The 19,352-nt window shown below is 43.6% G+C and overlaps 1 protein-coding gene across 2 annotated transcripts in view; it reads left to right on the top strand.

Annotated features, from left to right (window-relative positions):
- The window catches only part of LOC133526935 (dynein heavy chain, cytoplasmic), an 83,724-nt gene that overhangs the window by 51,277 nt on the left and 13,095 nt on the right, over positions 1–19,352 (top strand). For both annotated transcript variants that reach the window (XM_061863795.1, XM_061863794.1), the window contains 26 exons: positions 87–274; positions 498–624; positions 1,261–1,409; positions 1,586–1,779; positions 2,184–2,329; positions 2,640–2,755; positions 3,519–3,710; positions 4,034–4,195; positions 5,456–5,565; positions 5,779–5,932; positions 6,962–7,170; positions 8,799–8,958; positions 9,653–9,754; positions 9,986–10,085; positions 12,412–12,610; positions 13,802–13,919; positions 14,395–14,493; positions 14,699–14,815; positions 15,625–15,780; positions 16,065–16,238; positions 16,582–16,746; positions 17,268–17,404; positions 17,802–17,962; positions 18,069–18,211; positions 18,505–18,573; positions 18,763–18,936. In XM_061863795.1, the coding sequence (XP_061719779.1) occupies positions 87–274; positions 498–624; positions 1,261–1,409; positions 1,586–1,779; positions 2,184–2,329; positions 2,640–2,755; positions 3,519–3,710; positions 4,034–4,195; positions 5,456–5,565; positions 5,779–5,932; positions 6,962–7,170; positions 8,799–8,958; positions 9,653–9,754; positions 9,986–10,085; positions 12,412–12,610; positions 13,802–13,919; positions 14,395–14,493; positions 14,699–14,815; positions 15,625–15,780; positions 16,065–16,238; positions 16,582–16,746; positions 17,268–17,404; positions 17,802–17,962; positions 18,069–18,211; positions 18,505–18,573; positions 18,763–18,936 (3,821 nt within the window). The remainder of the gene's footprint in view (positions 1–86; positions 275–497; positions 625–1,260; positions 1,410–1,585; positions 1,780–2,183; positions 2,330–2,639; positions 2,756–3,518; positions 3,711–4,033; positions 4,196–5,455; positions 5,566–5,778; positions 5,933–6,961; positions 7,171–8,798; positions 8,959–9,652; positions 9,755–9,985; positions 10,086–12,411; positions 12,611–13,801; positions 13,920–14,394; positions 14,494–14,698; positions 14,816–15,624; positions 15,781–16,064; positions 16,239–16,581; positions 16,747–17,267; positions 17,405–17,801; positions 17,963–18,068; positions 18,212–18,504; positions 18,574–18,762; positions 18,937–19,352) is intronic.

The raw sequence follows: 19,352 nt of genomic DNA, 5'->3' as shown, positions 1-19,352 counted from the left end.
CTGTTCGCAGCATTACGTTCTATAGAGATGTTGTTGTTTTTCGCGTCCGATGTTCGATTGTTCGTTAACTTAATCAAATGTTTCAGTACTATGCGGCCCGCCTGGCTCCGGTAAAACCATGACGCTCTTCTCTGCGCTCCGGGCCCTGCCCGACATGGAGGTGGTCGGGCTCAACTTCTCGTCCGCCACCACGCCTGAACTCCTGCTGAAGACCTTCGACCACTACTGCGAGTACAGGAAGACCCCTAATGGCGTTGTGTTGGCGCCTGTTCAGGTTAGTACTTGATGCGACGAGGCTAATGAGGTTGTTCGGTAAAAGCTAATAGTAGATGGCGCATTTCCAGATTCAGAGAAACGAAAGATAGATTTTGAAATCTCATTTTTATCTATTTTTACTGGTAAATAATTCATGTTTCCATGCTCTTTCAAATCTGCATGATATCACACGATATTTTTGGTTCACTGAACGTATTTGTAAATACAATGTTTGTTTTCAGCTGGGCAAGTGGCTTGTGTTGTTCTGCGACGAGATCAACTTGCCCGACATGGACCAGTACGGCACGCAGCGCGTCATCTCCTTCCTGAGGCAGCTGCTCGAGCACAAAGGCTTCTATAGAGCGAGCGGTGAGATTTTCATACATTAATATAAACCTTCAAACAAACATTTTAAGTATATGCGGAAATAACAAAAGATACACGTTGGATATAGCTAGCCTGGATAAATTAGAGTAACTAGACCGCGGAGCGTTTCAGCCACTGGGTGTGTAGGCAACATGCCAATCGTTGACGCTCCGTAGCAAACGAAACGCAACTGTCACTGTCGCACTAATATGGAAGAGTGATAGAAAGAGATGATTACGCTTCGCTACGGAGCGTTAACGATTGGCATGTTGGCTAAGCACCCTGCTTTTTTATGTAAAGATTCGTTCTTGCGATGTCAAGGTCTTTAGTCTTTGGCCGCCAAAGGCTTCAACTGACGCGCGAGGCTACAGCCCAATTTTAACCTTCGTCCATTCTGACAAAGTTCACAATGAGTTGACACGCCACACGAAACAGCTAAAAATCTTGTAAGATTTATTTATCTTGATAGCCCGCGTAGCCAACGTGCATATCGTTCACGCTCCGTGGCGAACGAAACGCAACTGAAGAGTGATAGAGAGAGATGACTACGCTACGCTACGCTACGGAGTATTAACGATTGTAACGTTAGCTACGCGGCCAGGTGTTCTTAGTTAGCCTTATGTGATTGAACTTTGATAGATCACTCGTGGGTCCACTTGGAGCGCATCCAGTTCGTGGGCGCGTGCAACCCGCCCACGGACCCGGGCCGCAAGCCGCTGTCGCACCGCCTGCTGCGCCACGTGCCCGTCATCTACGTCGACTACCCCGGCGAGACCTCGCTCGAGCAGGTACAGTACAGTACCCGTGGATAATCAGCTGGTCTGCTCATAGTAGCTCCACGCAAATCACTTTGACGAGAATCCAGAACCACTATCATAATCTACGTTTTTCGTGGCCGGGACGTCTGTAACCTTACCATCTGTATGCGTAACTTTTTTCAATTCTAACACATATTTCTCAACAGATTTACGGAACATTCACTCGCGCCATGCTGCGTATGCAGCCCGCACTTCGCGGCTACGCAGAACCTCTGACCCAAGCCATGGTCAAGCTGTACCTGGCTTCACAAGAACGGTTTACGCAAGACATGCAGCCGCATTACGTATACTCGCCCAGAGAGATGACCAGATGGGTACGAGGCATCTGTGAAGCTATCAGGTGAGATGTAGATAGTTACTCTTTTGATGATGAGAGGTGTACAATCATTAACCCCCTTATTCATAACCATCATACCAAAACGTGGGAAAGGGACAAACGATTATTAGCGGCATCGTAACTTTAGTACACGTTTATGAATAAGGGGGTAAGTCATTCACGCGTGATGCGACTCATGCTTTAGAGAGGGACGACGTGATTCGTTGTTGTACTCGTTATATTTATTTATTTTCTAAAAGCATCTGATTTTGTAAGTTGTAACATTTCTATACAAAGTGATTGAGAGTTTAACGTGACTCAGTTTATTTCAAATTTTTATTTATACTCTGTAATTCCAATCGTTTCAGTTGTCTAGTCGTCATTCGCTTCTTGGACTACCTTATCACTAAATAATCTTTCGTTCCCAGGCCTCTTGACAACCTGAACGTGGAAGGTCTGGTGAGACTGTGGGCGCACGAAGCTCTGCGCCTCTTCCAGGATCGATTGGTAGAGGAGACTGAAAGGCAGTGGACTGATGAGAACATCGACACTGTGGCTATGAGGTTCTTCCCAGGTAAGTTTTTTTTACAAACAAAATTACCTAAGCCTTTTCTGGAATGCAATTTTTTTGCAATCAACTGACAATCAATAATTAATTTAAAATCGCGACAAGATTATACGCAACTGTCAAATGCTTAAATTGATTCTCTGCTTCTAGCATTCATCGGTACTAACCGCTTTTATGGTCGTATTTTAAAGACTAGGCTACTAAATTAAAATGAATCAAATTATTGTACTTATTAAAAATACATTTCTTATTGATTATATTAATATAATTCGTCAGTCAAGATAAATTAATACGAAAAATGTATTTCGCAATCAAGGTATTAACCGCGAGCAGGCATTGGCCCGCCCCATCCTGTACAGCAACTGGCTCAGCAAGGACTATGTGCCGGTCGAGAGGGACCAACTGCGTGAATATGTCAAGGCCCGACTAAAGGTAACGTTTAGTATTAAACCTACCGCACAAATAAAACAGTGTTGACTTAATTGTTTTAAAAATCCCAACCAATCTTCGTCTATCACGAACTCTGATTTTCATTATTCGCGTATCTACAATAGGGTTGTTGACACATGTTAAATTTTACAAATTGTAAAATGAGCAGTTTAACATAATAAATTTGAAACATAAAAAATATATGAAAAAAAAATACAAGACCTCAAAGTTTTTTTATCCCTACAGAAATGAAAAAAAAAACGTACCATTCCATTCCTTACATTTTATAAAAAAAAAATTTGTATAGGTACTATATATAGTACCTATACAATTTTTAGGTATTATATATAGTAGTTTATTACGTATACCTAAACACAATATTTCATGGTAAAAATTACAATGTCCTTATTTTTCATTCATCGAATAGGCTTCTAAACAAAATGGCAATATATCGTGAGGTCACGATGTATTGCCATTTTGTTAGGAGCGTTTCGTCAGTGAAGTGCGATTGTCAGACTCTGACTATCATTTGTGACTTTTGTATTTGATCCTCAAAACAAACCTGATCGACAGATACCGTTCATAAAAACTTGTCAACTACCCTATTCTACTGCCCTTTCCTGACATTTCAGTGACAGCGAAGTAGATAGAAGACAGTGAATATCTGAGTTTTCTGCAAACTCCTAGTTGAAATAACGTATACTCAAGTTATCGTCGAGAAAATGAATTTGCACATCAGCACTAACCCATCTAATAATTCTCTTAGGTGTTCTACGAAGAAGAGTTGGACGTACCCCTCGTCCTCTTCGACGAAGTGCTGGACCACGTTCTTCGTATCGACCGTATCTTCCGGCAGCCGCAAGGGCACCTGTTGCTCATCGGTGTCTCTGGCGCCGGCAAGACCACGCTCAGTCGCTTCGTGGCCTGGATGAATGGGCTTAGCATCTTCCAGATCAAGGTATACAGCTATTTTGGCTCTACGAACAAGTTCAATTTTTGGTCCTGTTCGATGTTGGTTTTGCATATCGTCCGTAAATTCTGTCAGCCACAATAGCATCAGATGCGCAAGGCTTCAGAGGAGAATTAAACAAAATAAAAAAAGCTGCAAAGCATTTCTATTGCAACTAAAGACCTCTTTTTTGTCCTGTCGGGTAAAACAGGCGTTACGAAATCTTTTGAAAGTTTTTGTTGGTTATTTTTTTCGCTTGCCGAAATTCAGGTGCCTGATGGTTCGGTTAAGTCAGGCAAGAACACTTTTGTAATCAGTTAGTTGTACTACAGGTGCACAACAAGTACACGGGCGCGGACTTCGACGAGGACCTGCGCTCGGTGCTGCGCCGCGCCGGCTGCCGCGACGAGAAGGTCGCCTTCATCCTGGACGAGTCCAACGTGCTCGACAGCGGCTTCCTCGAGCGCATGAACACGCTGCTGGCCAACGGAGAGGTGAACATTTACAAACAATGCACTTTTTTTTTATTTATATTTTATACTACATCGGTGGCAAACAAGCATACGGCCCGCCTGATGGTAAGCAGTCTCCGTAGCCTATGTACGCCTGCAACTCCAGAGGAGTTACATGCGCGTTGCCGACCCTAAACCCCCCCCCCCCCCCCTCGTTGAGCTCTGGTAACCTTACCGGCAGGAACACAACACTATGAGTAGGGTCTAGTGTTATTTGGCTGCGGTTTTCTGTAAGGTGGAGGTACTTCCCCAGTTGGGCTCTGCTCTAGATCTGGAATGACATCCACTGGCTGTGCCCTACCACACAAGGCGAGATGACATTCACAATGCCCATACCTCTCTTTTGGTCGTAGTTTAAGGACATACCCGGGTCCAAAAACTGTACTCCAAATGCCTCAAAATAGGGAATTACCAGCTTCAACTTCAACATTTATTCAGCAAATAGGTAACGCCACTTTTACACGTCAACATGGAATTTATATACAAGCAAAAAAAGTTCAACAGTAATTATAAAAAACTATGACCTGAAAATATCAGTGCTAACTAAAGTATTATTATTACTTAAAGATGTAAAAAAGCTCTTAATGTCGATTTACAAAAAACTATGATAATAATATTAATAAAAACAAACACATACAAATAAAAATCTAAAATTATTTAGTAAACGTCCCTCGTATATGAACTAAAACATTATATCGTTTATCAAATTATCCTGATGTAAAGGGCCAAGAGTCAAAATCCTATATAATTAAAACATTCATTAAGATAAAAGAAACATACGAGAACCGAATTAGGTGCCTCACTGTAATTATACTAATTATACTAAAAAATAAAGTTACTAAATATAATAGCCTGTATTAGCTCAAACAGTCTCCAAAAACAGCACCCGTTCACGAGTATGACGCATACCTTCATTCGGGAAAGTGGCGACCCGATAGCTGAGAGTTATATGAATGGGCAAATTAAGCGAGGTCGTTTAGAAATACGATGCTGGTGATTTCTATTCTGGACGACGTATGAGGTATAAAATGTACCTACTTCTCACTAACATGCGCGGAAATACTATCGCATAACTTAAAACACCAAATAATTAACGTGCGAAAATACCTGTCGCTCGAAGACCACTTTTGCTAGCATTGATATTTCAAATCCATTGCCGGTCGCGTCTGGCACTCGCGACATGATATTTTGACTCACGAACTTAATGGCTATATTTAAACAATGTTTTACGAACATCCGTAGGTGCCCGGTTTGTTCGAGGGCGACGAGTTCGCGGCGCTCATGACGCAGTGCAAGGAGGGCGCGCAGCGAGAGGGCTTGATGCTCGACTCCAACGACGAACTCTACAAGTGGTTAGTACACGTAGTACATTCTATTATACAATGCGCTATTTTAAACCTTATTGGAATGTACTAAGGTTCATATTGAACTGACTTGAAGACACTTAGTACACGTAGTACATTCTATTATACAATGCGCTATTTTAAACCTTATTGGAATTTACTAAGGTTCATATTGAACTGACTTGAAGACACGGAAGGCCTTTTAAATTATGTTATTTTTAGGTTCACTGGGCAAGTGATGCGCAACTTGCACGTGGTGTTTACAATGAATCCTTCGTCAGAGGGGCTCAAAGACCGTGCCGCGACGTCGCCCGCTCTGTTTAATCGTTGCGTGCTCAACTGGTTCGGTGATTGGAGTGACGGAGCGTTGTTCCAGGTATTATCAGCTGTAAAAGTGCATGGCGACTTTATCAATAAATTCATTCATAATTTCTCCATGCAATTTTGTAGCTCATGTTGAAAATGTTGAAATCCCAATCCCAATTGCAATTCATTTATTTAGATTAATTAGACAAATTTCTCCTAATGATTAACCGTAGTCGTGCTTGTCATAATTCTTTTTTACAAGCTTTTATTTAGTTACACCTGACCCGTTGTCTGTCTGTCGGTCTGTAATCAAATCTTGCAAGTTAAATTTGACTTACTTCCAATGAAGCTAAAAATTTGCATACATATGTAAGTCAGGTGACAATGCAATATTATGGTACCATCGAGCTGATCTGATGGTGGAGACAAGACGTAGCCACAGGAACTCTGTGATAAAACAACGCAACGTAATTGTGTTTGGGGTTTTTAGAATTGTCTCGATGAGTATTAGTTGCCTGTGGAAAGAAAGGTACAGTTAGCGATAAAAGTTTGTACCAAAAATGAAATTTTTGCCAAAAACTTATTTTTAATTTATTGTTTTCTATCGGATAACTGACTATCGGAACTCGATAAACACTGCTTATAAATACTTATCATATTTTCTATTTTGATCTGAGGTTGACTACGGGCCACCTCACACTAGCTTCTTTTGAGCGTCGACGATTAGTCAGCACTATGGAAAATGGCATTGCTGCGCAGTTGCGCCAACGTTGCGTCGAGCAACAGCCATAGAGAGAGTAGACGCCGACGCTCGAGAGATGATAGTGTGAGGTGGCCCTTCATGGTGTGAAGTCCGTCCTTTGGGGAGTTAATTGTTATTTCGTGCAATAAAGATTGAATAACTAATTCAATTGGTTCATATTAAGAAAGTTGTCGTGCATACGTGTACTAGATCTGTGATAGCGTGCGATTCAAGAAATACTCGCATAGAGACCGCTAAGTGCTCGCGTGCGATTTGTTGTATGCTGATGTATAGCGTGCAGTGAGGCGAACTCGCCAGACGTAAACGTACCTTCACCTGGCAAACGATTCTGTGCAGGTGGGCAAGGAGTTCACGACGCGCATGGACCTGGACTCGGCCGAGTACTCGCCGCCGGAGCTGTTCCCGGCGGCGTGCGGCGAGGTGGGCGCGCGGCCGGCGCACCGCGCGGCCGTGGTGAACGCGTGCGTGTACGTGCACCAGACGCTGCACCGCGCCAACGCGCGCCTCGCCAAGCGCGCCAACCGCACCATGGCCATCACGCCCAGGTAGTGTACAGGTGGCGAGGAGTCCCCGCCGCGCGTGCACCTGGACTCGGCCGAGTACTCGCCGCCGGAGCTGTTCCCGGCGGCGTGCGGCGAGGTGGGCGCGCGGCCGGCGCACCGCGCGGCCGTGGTGAACGCGTGCGTGTACGTGCACCAGACGCTGCACCGCGCCAACGCGCGCCTCGCCAAGCGCGCCAACCGCACCATGGCCATCACGCCCAGGTAGTGTACAGGTGGCGAGGAGTCCCCGCCGCGCGTGCACCTGGACTCGGCCGAGTACTCGCCGCCGGAGCTGTTCCCGGCGGCGTGCGGCGAGGTGGGCGCGCGGCCGGCGCACCGCGCGGCCGTGGTGAACGCGTGCGTGTACGTGCACCAGACGCTGCACCGCGCCAACGCGCGCCTCGCCAAGCGCGCCAACCGCACCATGGCCATCACGCCCAGGTAGTGTACAGGTGGCGAGGAGTCCCCGCCGCGCGTGCACCTGGACTCGGCCGAGTACTCGCCGCCGGAGCTGTTCCCGGCGGCGTGCGGCGAGGTGGGCGCGCGGCCGGCGCACCGCGCGGCCGTGGTGAACGCGTGCGTGTACGTGCACCAGACGCTGCACCGCGCCAACGCGCGCCTCGCCAAGCGCGCCAACCGCACCATGGCCATCACGCCCAGGTAGTGTACAGGTGGCGAGGAGTCCCCGCCGCGCGTGCACCTGGACTCGGCCGAGTACTCGCCGCCGGAGCTGTTCCCGGCGGCGTGCGGCGAGGTGGGCGCGCGGCCGGCGCACCGCGCGGCCGTGGTGAACGCGTGCGTGTACGTGCACCAGACGCTGCACCGCGCCAACGCGCGCCTCGCCAAGCGCGCCAACCGCACCATGGCCATCACGCCCAGGTAGTGTACAGGTGGCGAGGAGTCCCCGCCGCGCGTGCACCTGGACTCGGCCGAGTACTCGCCGCCGGAGCTGTTCCCGGCGGCGTGCGGCGAGGTGGGCGCGCGGCCGGCGCACCGCGCGGCCGTGGTGAACGCGTGCGTGTACGTGCACCAGACGCTGCACCGCGCCAACGCGCGCCTCGCCAAGCGCGCCAACCGCACCATGGCCATCACGCCCAGGTAGTGTACAGGTGGCGAGGAGTCCCCGCCGCGCGTGCACCTGGACTCGGCCGAGTACTCGCCGCCGGAGCTGTTCCCGGCGGCGTGCGGCGAGGTGGGCGCGCGGCCGGCGCACCGCGCGGCCGTGGTGAACGCGTGCGTGTACGTGCACCAGACGCTGCACCGCGCCAACGCGCGCCTCGCCAAGCGCGCCAACCGCACCATGGCCATCACGCCCAGGTAGTGTACAGGTGGCGAGGAGTGCCCGCCGCGCGTGCACCTGGACTCGGCCGAGTACTCGCCGCCGGAGCTGTTCCCGGCGGCGTGCGGCGAGGTGCTCTACTAGTTTTCTTTGCTAGGAATTGTAATAAAACTAAAATAGAGCCAATAAACGTTTTACATTCACAAACGTTTGTGCTAAGTTTCATATTTTTTCACCTTGTTTTTTTAAATGAGAGCGTGACTTCAATTGTTTGGGAGTGGCTTTATGGTCTCTTAATCATTTGACAAATCAGTTTGGCTTTACCTTAAGTTCATCAAACCATCATTTCCAGACATTATCTCGACTTCATCCAACAAATGGTGAAGTTGTACGCCGAGAAGCGAGCGGACTTGGAAGAGCAGCAACTCCATTTGAACGTGGGTCTCGGGAAAATTGCCGAAACCGTGGAACAGGTTGAAGAAATGCAGAAAAGTCTCGCTGTCAAGTCACAGGTATGATGTTAAATGACTTGTATGCTTTAACAAGTATATGTGGATTTGTGTGTTCTGTATTTCACAGTGCCATCAAGACTACTGAGCGGATTCTGACGAACAAGATTCGACGACCGGTTTGGCCTAGTGGGTAGTGACCCTGCCTACGAAGCTGATGGTCCCGGGTTCAAATCCTGGTAAGGGCATTTATTCGTGTGATGAGCATGGATATTTGTTCCTGAGTCATGGGTGTTTTCTATGTATATAAGTATTTATAAATATTTATATATTATATATATCGTTGTCTAAGTACCCTCAACACAAGCCTTATTGAGCTTACTGTGGGACTTAGTCAATTTGTGTAATAATGTCGTATAATATTTATTTATTTATTATTTATTATCTCTTTATTTATCTTGTGTCTTAGATTAGGCATTTTATAATATGAATATAAAAGTAAAATACAACAAGTCATACAAAAAAAAAATACAAAATACATATAAACACATTATAAAAAACCTATTATTTATTATTATTATTATTATTTATTAATTGATTTGTTTATGTGACCAAGTGAAAAAGGAAGTTTTACAAAAGAGCCATAAATGAGTTAAAGTTATTATATCTAAGAACCAAATTTAATTATTGCATAATATTTTCTATAACCTAATATTTGGGAAACTAGCTTAGACTAAGATCTTATTATATTGTTTAGGAACTACAACAAAAGAACGAAGCCGCCAACGCCAAACTGCGCCAAATGGTTAAAGACCAACAAGAAGCCGAGAAAAAGAAAGTCGAGAGCCAGGAAATTCAGGTCAGTGAAGCTCTATAACCTCCTAAAGCCCACGGTCCTACCCTTTAGAACATCTAATTGGAACGGACTGGCAATAGTTTTGTTTCGTTCGATTTCAAAACAACTGAAATTCAACCTTATTTTGTTGTCTATTGATTTCGAATTAAACTGGTAATTTTTCTTGTATGATGAGCCTCTTTAGGAGGTTATTTTGAGGTGTCTTTATCTGCAAATATGTTCTGTTGAAATCAGGTCGCTCTAGAGAAGCAAACCAAGGAGATCGAAGCGAAACGCCGCGACGTAATGGCGGACTTGGCGCAGGTCGAGCCCGCTGTCATCGAAGCGCAAAACGGTTTGGTTCTTTGCTTCATTTATACTTCCTTTTCGTTTCTGCTGTTTAAAAACAGTTTCACACTACAGGGTGCTTTCCTATGGAACTTTACAAGTGTGTAACAGCCTCAGCCTCGCTTTCGTGAACATTTTTTTTTTAAATATCCGTTGGTAGATTTTAACACTATTTCTGAACAATTGTGATAGCTTTTTGATAGCTAGAAACGGTAACAAAAACGACCCTTTATACAAAAATGTGTCCACGAAAATGATTCGGAACTATATGTGTTTGCCGCTTTCTGACAATTTTATTAGAGATGCATTTTTACTAGAATCACCATGGAACTTGTAATGTTTCGTTCGATAGCTCCCAGATCTTCACCGTAGTACAACATGGCTAATAGACTACATAAAAGTGTTACCTAGTGATAACATGTTCACATTTGACGATTAGCTTAACATCAATAGATCAGTAGTTAGAACAGTCACAATAAGACGATGCCTCTGCCTCAGTAAGGGCCAGTTGCATCTTCTGTAGCCGTTTGCGTTGTCTAAAATTTTATTGTATGTTTATTTTTTCATCGTTTTCTATTGAGTCATTAGTCTGTTGATTGTGGTTGATGCAACTGGCCTTAACTATTGTTATTGATAGTAATTTAAAATATGGTTCTAAGATCGAGTGTATGTTGTACTAAAACACTCAATGCAGATTTTGAACTGATGCCACAGAAAAAAAGCCAACCTAATTACTATAGAAGGAGCGCTACAGTCAATTTGATGGATTCAATTACAATATTGGAGCTATCTTAGATAATGAATTTACAAATACCTCCTCGGGCGGTAAGCGCGTCGTTGCTTGCAGTTAGTTAAAATAAAAATTATATTTGCCGCCTGAGGGGATGGGCCGACGAAAATTGGCTTCAATATTGTAAACCAAAACATAAAACCTAGTATTAAACACGAAGCCCCAACACAGCGGTGCGTTCCATCAAGAAGCAGCAACTGGTCGAAGTCCGCTCCATGGCCAACCCGCCGTCGGTCGTGAAGATGGCTCTGGAGTCCATCTGCACGCTGCTGGGAGAGAAGGGGGACACGTGGAAGGCGATACGTTCTGCTGTGATGAAGGACAACTTTATATCGACGATTGTTAACTTCGAGACTGAGAATATCACGTTAGTTTACTTTTACACTTATTTGCAAACGTTCATTAACATTACACGCGATTTTTAGTTCAACTGTCTCTGGTTGTACGCAACGTGACAGTTAAATGCTGTAAAAAAATTGGTCAACTTTAAAAAATAAATCAATAAGGGATGTTATTTTATTATAAATTATATACTTAATAGTGTTTATTCCAAGTAGGAAATATTATTTGACTTTTAAAGACAGCAAAATACTTATAATGTATTGTTAATGAACGTCTGTACAACATAAGTTATTTGTCGAGGTGAGACGGAAATATATGACAACGTTTTGATGCCGATCTGAATACTCTCTAAAAGGGATTCGGCTTCAAAATTGTTTATTAAAATGAGTCCTTCCACAAATAATCTTTGTTATATTAAATGTTAAATAAATTAAGTACTGAAATAGCATTGTGGGTTGCAACTAAAGGAGTTAGTATTGCAACTATAGCATGATCATTTTCTAGAAAACTTAGCACTACAAATGTGGCATGCATTAATAGTGTAGTTTTTGTTCTATTTGTGTAGCAATTTCCGTCTCGCCTCATAGCAAGGAAGAAAGGTAAAAAGTTTTGAAATTTTAGACTTTATTCATATGTCATATATCATATATTTAATTTATATTTATTGGCAAACACATTGTACTTGGAATGAATTGTAATTCAATTGTAATTCTTTATAAAGTTGTTTCTTAGAATGTTCTACATGTAAGCATTGCATTGTATTTTAATATTAGTTTAATCTTTTATAAGTCGTTACTGTTATGAATGAACATTGTTGTAAGTTTATTTGTACATAAGCTAAGCTTGCTTGCATATGTGACTGTTGTTATTAATATATCAATCGACATTAATACTGTGATCACCTCGTGTAGCGAAATGCATCAAATACCACTAATAACATCGTCGATACTCGAATGTGACTAACTCTGCTAAGCATCGTCATGAACAACAAAATTAACAATCGTTTTTAACATTATATTTAATCAATTTGTGTTTTTTTTTATTTTAAGATCCTAGTTTAAATAGCCGTGACATAAGTTTAATAATAACGCCAGCCGCATGTATCACAAAGCTAAATGCCTTTTTGTTTCTCTCTTTTTTGTAATCTCTCGCTCTCGCTTCGTGCTGGTGGCTGGACGCTCGGATGGCGTTGGACATACAGCGGTCAAGTCGATAAAGAAGCAGCACTTGGTGGAAGTGCGGTCCATGGGCAACCCGCCGGCGATCGTCAAGGTGGCGCTAGAGTCTATCTGCTTGCTGTTGGGCGAGAACGCGACGGACTGGAAGGCCATCCGAGCCGTGATTATGCGTGAAAACTTCATCAACAGCATCGTCTCCAACTTCTCTACCGAGGACATAACGTGAGCACCGCTTGTCAACCCGTTACAATCCTAATGAGGTTAAAAACTAAGCTCAGAGCTGAAGGGGCTATGTTCTATTGACGTATGAAGAAGCAGACGTGTGTGATCAAATTAAAGCAAAGGGGCCATCTAGCGGATAGCGGTTGTTTTCAAAATGGCGAAGGGCCAAAGATCAACCATACACCTCGTCAAATGAACATTGCGCCTTTAGCGCCCTCTGTAGTAAAGTATTAGCAGTTTTTAACCCCATTTTATTTAGTGGCGGTAAGTACGGGCGTTTGGTGACTCTGTAGAAATGCACTGTTTGGTTTGGTGCTTGAAGCATGCTTTTGCACATTGTGTTCAGTATTTCTCTGTAACATTAAGTGTTGTGATGATGGCTAAATTAACCGATAACGATTTTAGATAGTAATTTAAATGATTTAGCAAGTTTTATTTGCAATTAATCTACCTAGTTAGCGGTAGAGTAAAGGTGAAACTAATGTTGAAATAACCTGTAATATCCTTATTTTGCCAGAAATCCACATTTGTCTCCGGGTTGCATGTATTTGCCAATAAATAAATTGTGTCCGTCTCCGTTACACGTCCATCCTCGTCCGAGTAATTGAACATCAAAAACAGTAATTCGATTACTCGAGTTCTTTTGTTCCGTTTTATATATTTTTGCTACTTCTGAGTTTTTTTACCATGTTAAAATTTATGTTCAAGTCGATTTATGGTATAGATATTCTATCGAGTAAACTTTATATAATCGTGTGGCTGTTTTGTAACGAAGTGTGTACTAAACAGTTACTCTATTTAATTTCACTTGACAGAAAATGGAATTGAAAATACCACTAATCTGGTTGAACTGTTTGAACATCCAACACAACATCTATCCATTTTAGTTTTTATTTGCTGTGTGGGTAAGTGATTATTTTTGTTTCATACGACAACACACATTTTTCATTTGTATAAAAAGCATGAGGGGTTTTTTGAGTTATTTAATGAGTATTTGACGGATTTAGTGTACGGCCTGAGTGGCGAGCGTCCAGCGGAGCGTTTACACAGAGCGCACACTTAAGCATTTGTTTAACACGAACCCCCCCGCTCGAACGTCCGCTCAGATCATACACTCATGACGGAATGGTATTATGCACGATTGTAACATTTTATTTATTCTAAGTTTCAATCACCCCTTTGTGTGGCCAGTGACGATGTGCGCGAGAAGATGAGGACCAGATATTTGAGCAATCCTGACTACAACTTCGAGAAGGTCAACCGAGCCAGTATGGCTTGCGGGCCTATGGTCAAATGGGCTATCGCTCAGGTATGTAATGCAATATTTGCTTAACATATGAAATTATTGTTGATGATTAAAAATAATAGTAGTTGTGTCATGGATCGTCAAACAATTAAGAAGAAGAGACACCGTAAATAAAACGTTACTTTAAATTATTATTAGAGCATTGATGGTGGTGTATTAATTAATTACCCATCTCATTGAAACAAAAAGTATCAATGCAACAGTATGCTACTGTAAATGTTGGCTGTTCGATATTGTTACAAACTTAATATTGATATGCTTTAAACAATTGATTGTAATCAATGATCAGTGCTAAAGCATACCAAAGGATTAAATAGCCGCAACTGTGCCTTTAAAAACCTGTCAGCAGCGAGTTGAGCTAAAGGAGTCAAGGTTTTAAATTAATTTAAATTTACCCCTAAAGTTGTCCGTACTTGATACTTATAGCTCAAAGACGCTGCCACTAATGGATATTACCGATATGATATGTTTTGTACAGATCGAATACGCGGACATGTTGAAACGCGTGGAGCCGCTCCGCAACGAGCTGCGCGCGCTCGAGGATCAGGCGCAGACGAACGTGACGGCCGGCGATGAGGTAACAACATAAGATAAAAAAAAATCGACGACGGCAAGACGAGGGTTTTGTGATGAAGCTGCGGCAAACCTGTACTTGCTGAACACAACCGACAAAATATTTTATTTTACTTGTACAACTATTACACACATTATATATCGAACAAGACACTACAAATACTCGTACTTCGCTTGAAGACATGATACCAATGTTTTAATGTTACTAGGTGCGCGATCTGATCGCCCAGTTGGAGAAGTCCATCGCGTCCTACAAGGAGGAATACGCGCAACTCATCAGTCAGGCGCAGGCCATTAAGACAGACCTGGAGAACGTGCAAGCCAAGGTACGCGGATACAGTTAACTCTAAACCTTATAGCGTAGTGATAAGGTCTATTAGGTGCGCGGGCTGATCGCGCAGCTAGAGAAGTCCATCGCGAGCTACAGGGAGGAATACGCGCAACTCATCAGTCAGGCGCAGGCCATTAAGACAGACATGGAGAACGTGCAAGCCAAGACACTGATACAGTTAACTCTAAACCTTATAGTGAAGTGATAAGGTCTATTAGATGCGCGTGCTTATCGCGCAGTTGGAGAAGTCCATCGCGAGCTGCAAAGAGGAGTACGCGCAGTTCATTAACCAGGCACAGGCCACCAAGACTGACTTGGAGAACGGCCTGCACAATGTACCATCGCCGTTACAACTCATTACGACGTGATATGGTCTAAGTATTGTTAGCACATAGCATAGCATAGTGTGTCTTGGGCTCATGGCGCTAAGCCGCAAGGTATAACGTGTCTTTTTATCGGTGTACTCTGCCACAAGCACGGTTGAAGCTGTCTTTCTTGCGCGTTGCGCAGCGGATCAGCCAGTGGTTATTAGCGGCATTCGAAATATGCAGATGGAGTCACATTATGAAAAGACAAACAGGGGTAACGATACAATCATCTGTGGTGGATATCTAAAAGAATACGCTGACACCAGCTTTTGTTTTGTGGTGAGCGATAACGCTTGACAATCTAGTCTATCTATTTAACTACATAATGTACTCATATGATGACATACAAAGCCATTTTAGCTGTCACAACTGTAGCTTAAATAATTTTCACAGTAACCGTCTATCAATGCTCGTTTTAATATGTTATTATTTACAGGTGGATAGATCTATTGCGCTCCTGAAGAGTCTCGTAATCGAACGCGAGCGCTGGGAGGCGAGCTCGGAGACGTTCCGCTCGCAGATGAGCACTATCGTCGGAGACGTGCTGCTCTCCGCCGCTTTCATCGCGTACGGAGGGTACTTCGACCAGCATGTAAGTGAAGACGAATAAGAAGAATTTCGATCTTTTTTAACACTAGTTACATTCTATATGTAAGTGAACAATTCTTGTATATTTATACATTTCGGGGATCTCGGGAACGGCTCTAAGGATTTCGATGTAATTTGCTAAATGGGGGTTTTCGGGGGCGAATAATCGATCTAGCTAGGTCTTATCTCTAGGCAAAAGCGTGTTTTTGAGCTTTCCAGATATTATTGATTTATACCTTCAATAAGATATTGGAATGAACGTATAATTTGAACAATACTTGTCCACAGTACCGTCAAAACCTATTCTCGACATGGACCGCCCACCTGGCCGCGGCCAACATCAAGTACCGCGCCGACATCGCGCGCACCGAGTACCTCAGCAACCCCGACGAGCGCCTGCGCTGGCAGGCCAACGCGCTGCCCACGGACGAGCTGTGCGTCGAGAACGCCATCATGCTGAGGGTATCGACTTGCACTCTTTCCAATGTTCTGGAACATTTTACTGGAAATTTTTCGATTGATCCTACAGGACATTTTAAGAACTTGTGCCAAGTGACGCAAATTGATGTTTTCAATTTATTATTCTAATAGACTTTAAGAGTCTCCGCAAGAGCTAACGGTATTGAAATTTTAGTCTACCCTATTTGTTGCTATTTTTGTCCTGCAATTAAAAGTTCCAACGCCGTTAGTACACGTCATTGGTAGTTTTAAAGTGAAGTATTTTAAATATTTAGGTACCAAAAAAAATAATTTACGTATTGTACGTAACATTTTGTCAAACGTTAATATTTTAATTTGATTGCAGCGCTTCAACCGCTACCCCCTCATCATCGATCCATCAGGCCAAGCGACGGAGTTCATCATGCGCGAGTTCCGAGAGCGCAAGATCACCAAGACGTCCTTCCTGGACGACTCCTTCCGCAAGAACCTCGAGTCCGCACTGCGGTTCGGCAACCCGCTGCTTGTGCAGGTTATTATTGGCTTACTAAACCACAATCCTCGACCAATCAGGAACAGCGATAGTTCATAATGCGCGAGTTCCGAGAGCGCAAGCTCACGTCGTTGGTGGACGATACATTCCGCAAAAACCTCGAGTCTGAGGTGCAGTTCGGCAACCCGCTGCACATGTAGATTATTATTGGCTTACTACACCACGATCCTAGATCAATCAGGATAAGGGACAGAGTTCATTATGCTCGAGTTCCGAGAGCGCATGACCAGACGTCGTTGCCAGTTCTTTCTGTCCAGAATTTCGAGACCAAAGTGTTTGTGGACAGAATACATTACTCATAGCACTCGATAACCGCTGAGGTAGTAAAAAAGTGAAGCATTTGGACGGTATGAATGGATTAATATTTGCTATGAATGGAAAAATATTTTCATAAAGCTCGTGCACTTTTTTTACTGTTGCAAAGAGCGACATTAGTAACTGACGACAAAAAAGTCTGCCTTTTAGTGCCGGTATGAGTAATATTTGTACACTGTTCGCAGGACGTGGAGAACTACGACCCGATCCTGAACCCGGTGCTGAACCGCGAGCTGCGCCGCACGGGCGGCCGCGTGCTCATCACGCTCGGCGACCAGGACATCGACCTCAGCCCCTCCTTCGTCATCTTCCTCTCCACCAGGTATGGGACGGTGCAAGTCTTCATTTGCCTCATTCACACTCCCACACGTAATAAGTACAGGCGTAGCTCACTTCGCATTGTACGTTTTGCCTCTACAAGTTCCTTCGTTAAATCACGTAGTTTAAACCATCGTGGTTCACGCAACGATATATGTCCCAGTGAAAGCGTATTGAGACTAACCAAACGTCAAAATGTGAGAGCATCTTCTGTATTTTAATTCTATAATGTTTCTGGTATTGTACACTTTAACATAGGACTCATATTTCATATATATATTTACGCCCCATATCACATGTCGATGCAGATTGTACTGTACTGGAGGCGTAATGCATCACACATCACTACTACCCGATGTAAACCTGCTCTGCCCTCGTTTACATTTGCCTTTGTATCGCAGGGACCCAACGGTGGAGTTCCCGCCGGACATGTGCTCGCGTGTGACGTTCGTCAACTTTACGGTGACGCGCTCCTCGCTTCAGTCTCAGTGCCTCCACCGCGTGCTCAAGGCTGAGCGGCCCGACATCGACACCAAGCGCTCCGACCTGCTCAAACTGCAAGGTAAGCATATGCATGCGACAGGGACCGTAGGTGCTCGTCGCTGTAGTCACAGTGCCTACACCATGCCAATTGTCTTGTATGCTGCTAAATTAAAAAATCTGAACAGGTGAATTCCATCTCCGTCTGCGTCAACTGGAGAAGTCACTTCTCCAAGCGCTCAATGACGCCAAGGGCAAGATCTTGGATGACGACTCGGTCATCGCAACGCTCGAGACGCTCAAGAAAGAGGCCGACGACATCGGTCAAAAGGTAATCTTAGGCGACCGATATTTTTTAAAGAAACTTCATATTTGTACTGACATTGTTATGTGTCATCATCGTGTGTAGTATACGATGATTGCGCTTATTTTAGAAAGGATGAGACTCGGAATTCTGCTGGACGTTTGTTTCAAATCATCATGACACAATCAAAATCAATTCCTCAAATATCAAAATCACAGCCACTTGATGCAATTAAAATGCTCAATTATCATAATCCGTGAACATTCTGTTGTTGATTATATTGATACAAATAACATTTAACATTTTTTATATTATTTAAGGTTGAAGAAACTGACAAAGTTATCGCTGAAATCGAGACAGTCAGCCAGCAATACCTGCCTCTTTCTCAAGTGAGTATACGAATTTAAATTCCTGCTTGTTGTAGAACCTTCCGCTAGAAAACATCGGTTTTGTGAGACATATGCCTGTCCCTACATATTGTCAATAAAATGTATTCTACTGTTATAACTTTGTATGTGTAAACCTTTTATGTAATGGTATATGTAGTTTTCAATATAAAAGTATTTATACGTTAACAGGCATGCAGCAGCATCTACTTTACGATGGAGTCGCTGAACCAGGTCCACTTCCTGTACCAGTACTCGCTGAAGATGTTCCTGGACATCTTCAGCTCTGTCCTCGTGTGTCCTCTGCTCAACGGAGTTTCGGACTACACCGCTCGACTTAGCATCATTACCGAGGAACTGTTCACGGTTGGTATTGAGAATATTTAAAAACAGGATGCCCTGATAGTGGCCGCAATTCCGTACCGGCCGTAATACCATTTGAATTTGTTGGAGTTTTCATATGCGTATGCTGACACGATTTGTTTATATTTTTGGTACAGCAGTCTATTGTCAATGCAATGTTATTTACTATATAAACTAGTGTCTTAACTATCAGACTCCATTAAACTCTACTAAATGCTCAAGATATTTTAATAGAATTACCCACCCAAACCCGATTACATTGGCTTCATACCCAGTTACGCAATCTAACGTAATATTTTTTTTCTTCAAAGTTATTCTGAGAAAAAATATTCAAAGAGGTTAGACCTTTGAACATTAATCGATACTTTTAATGTCCTTCCTGTTTTCTCTTCTTACCCCCACTAGCCAAAATCGAAATT

This window comes from Cydia pomonella, chromosome 17, assembly GCF_033807575.1.
Source record: "Cydia pomonella isolate Wapato2018A chromosome 17, ilCydPomo1, whole genome shotgun sequence".
Lineage (NCBI taxonomy): Eukaryota > Metazoa > Arthropoda > Insecta > Lepidoptera > Tortricidae > Cydia > Cydia pomonella.
This window is presented reverse-complemented; position numbering and strand designations above follow the sequence as displayed.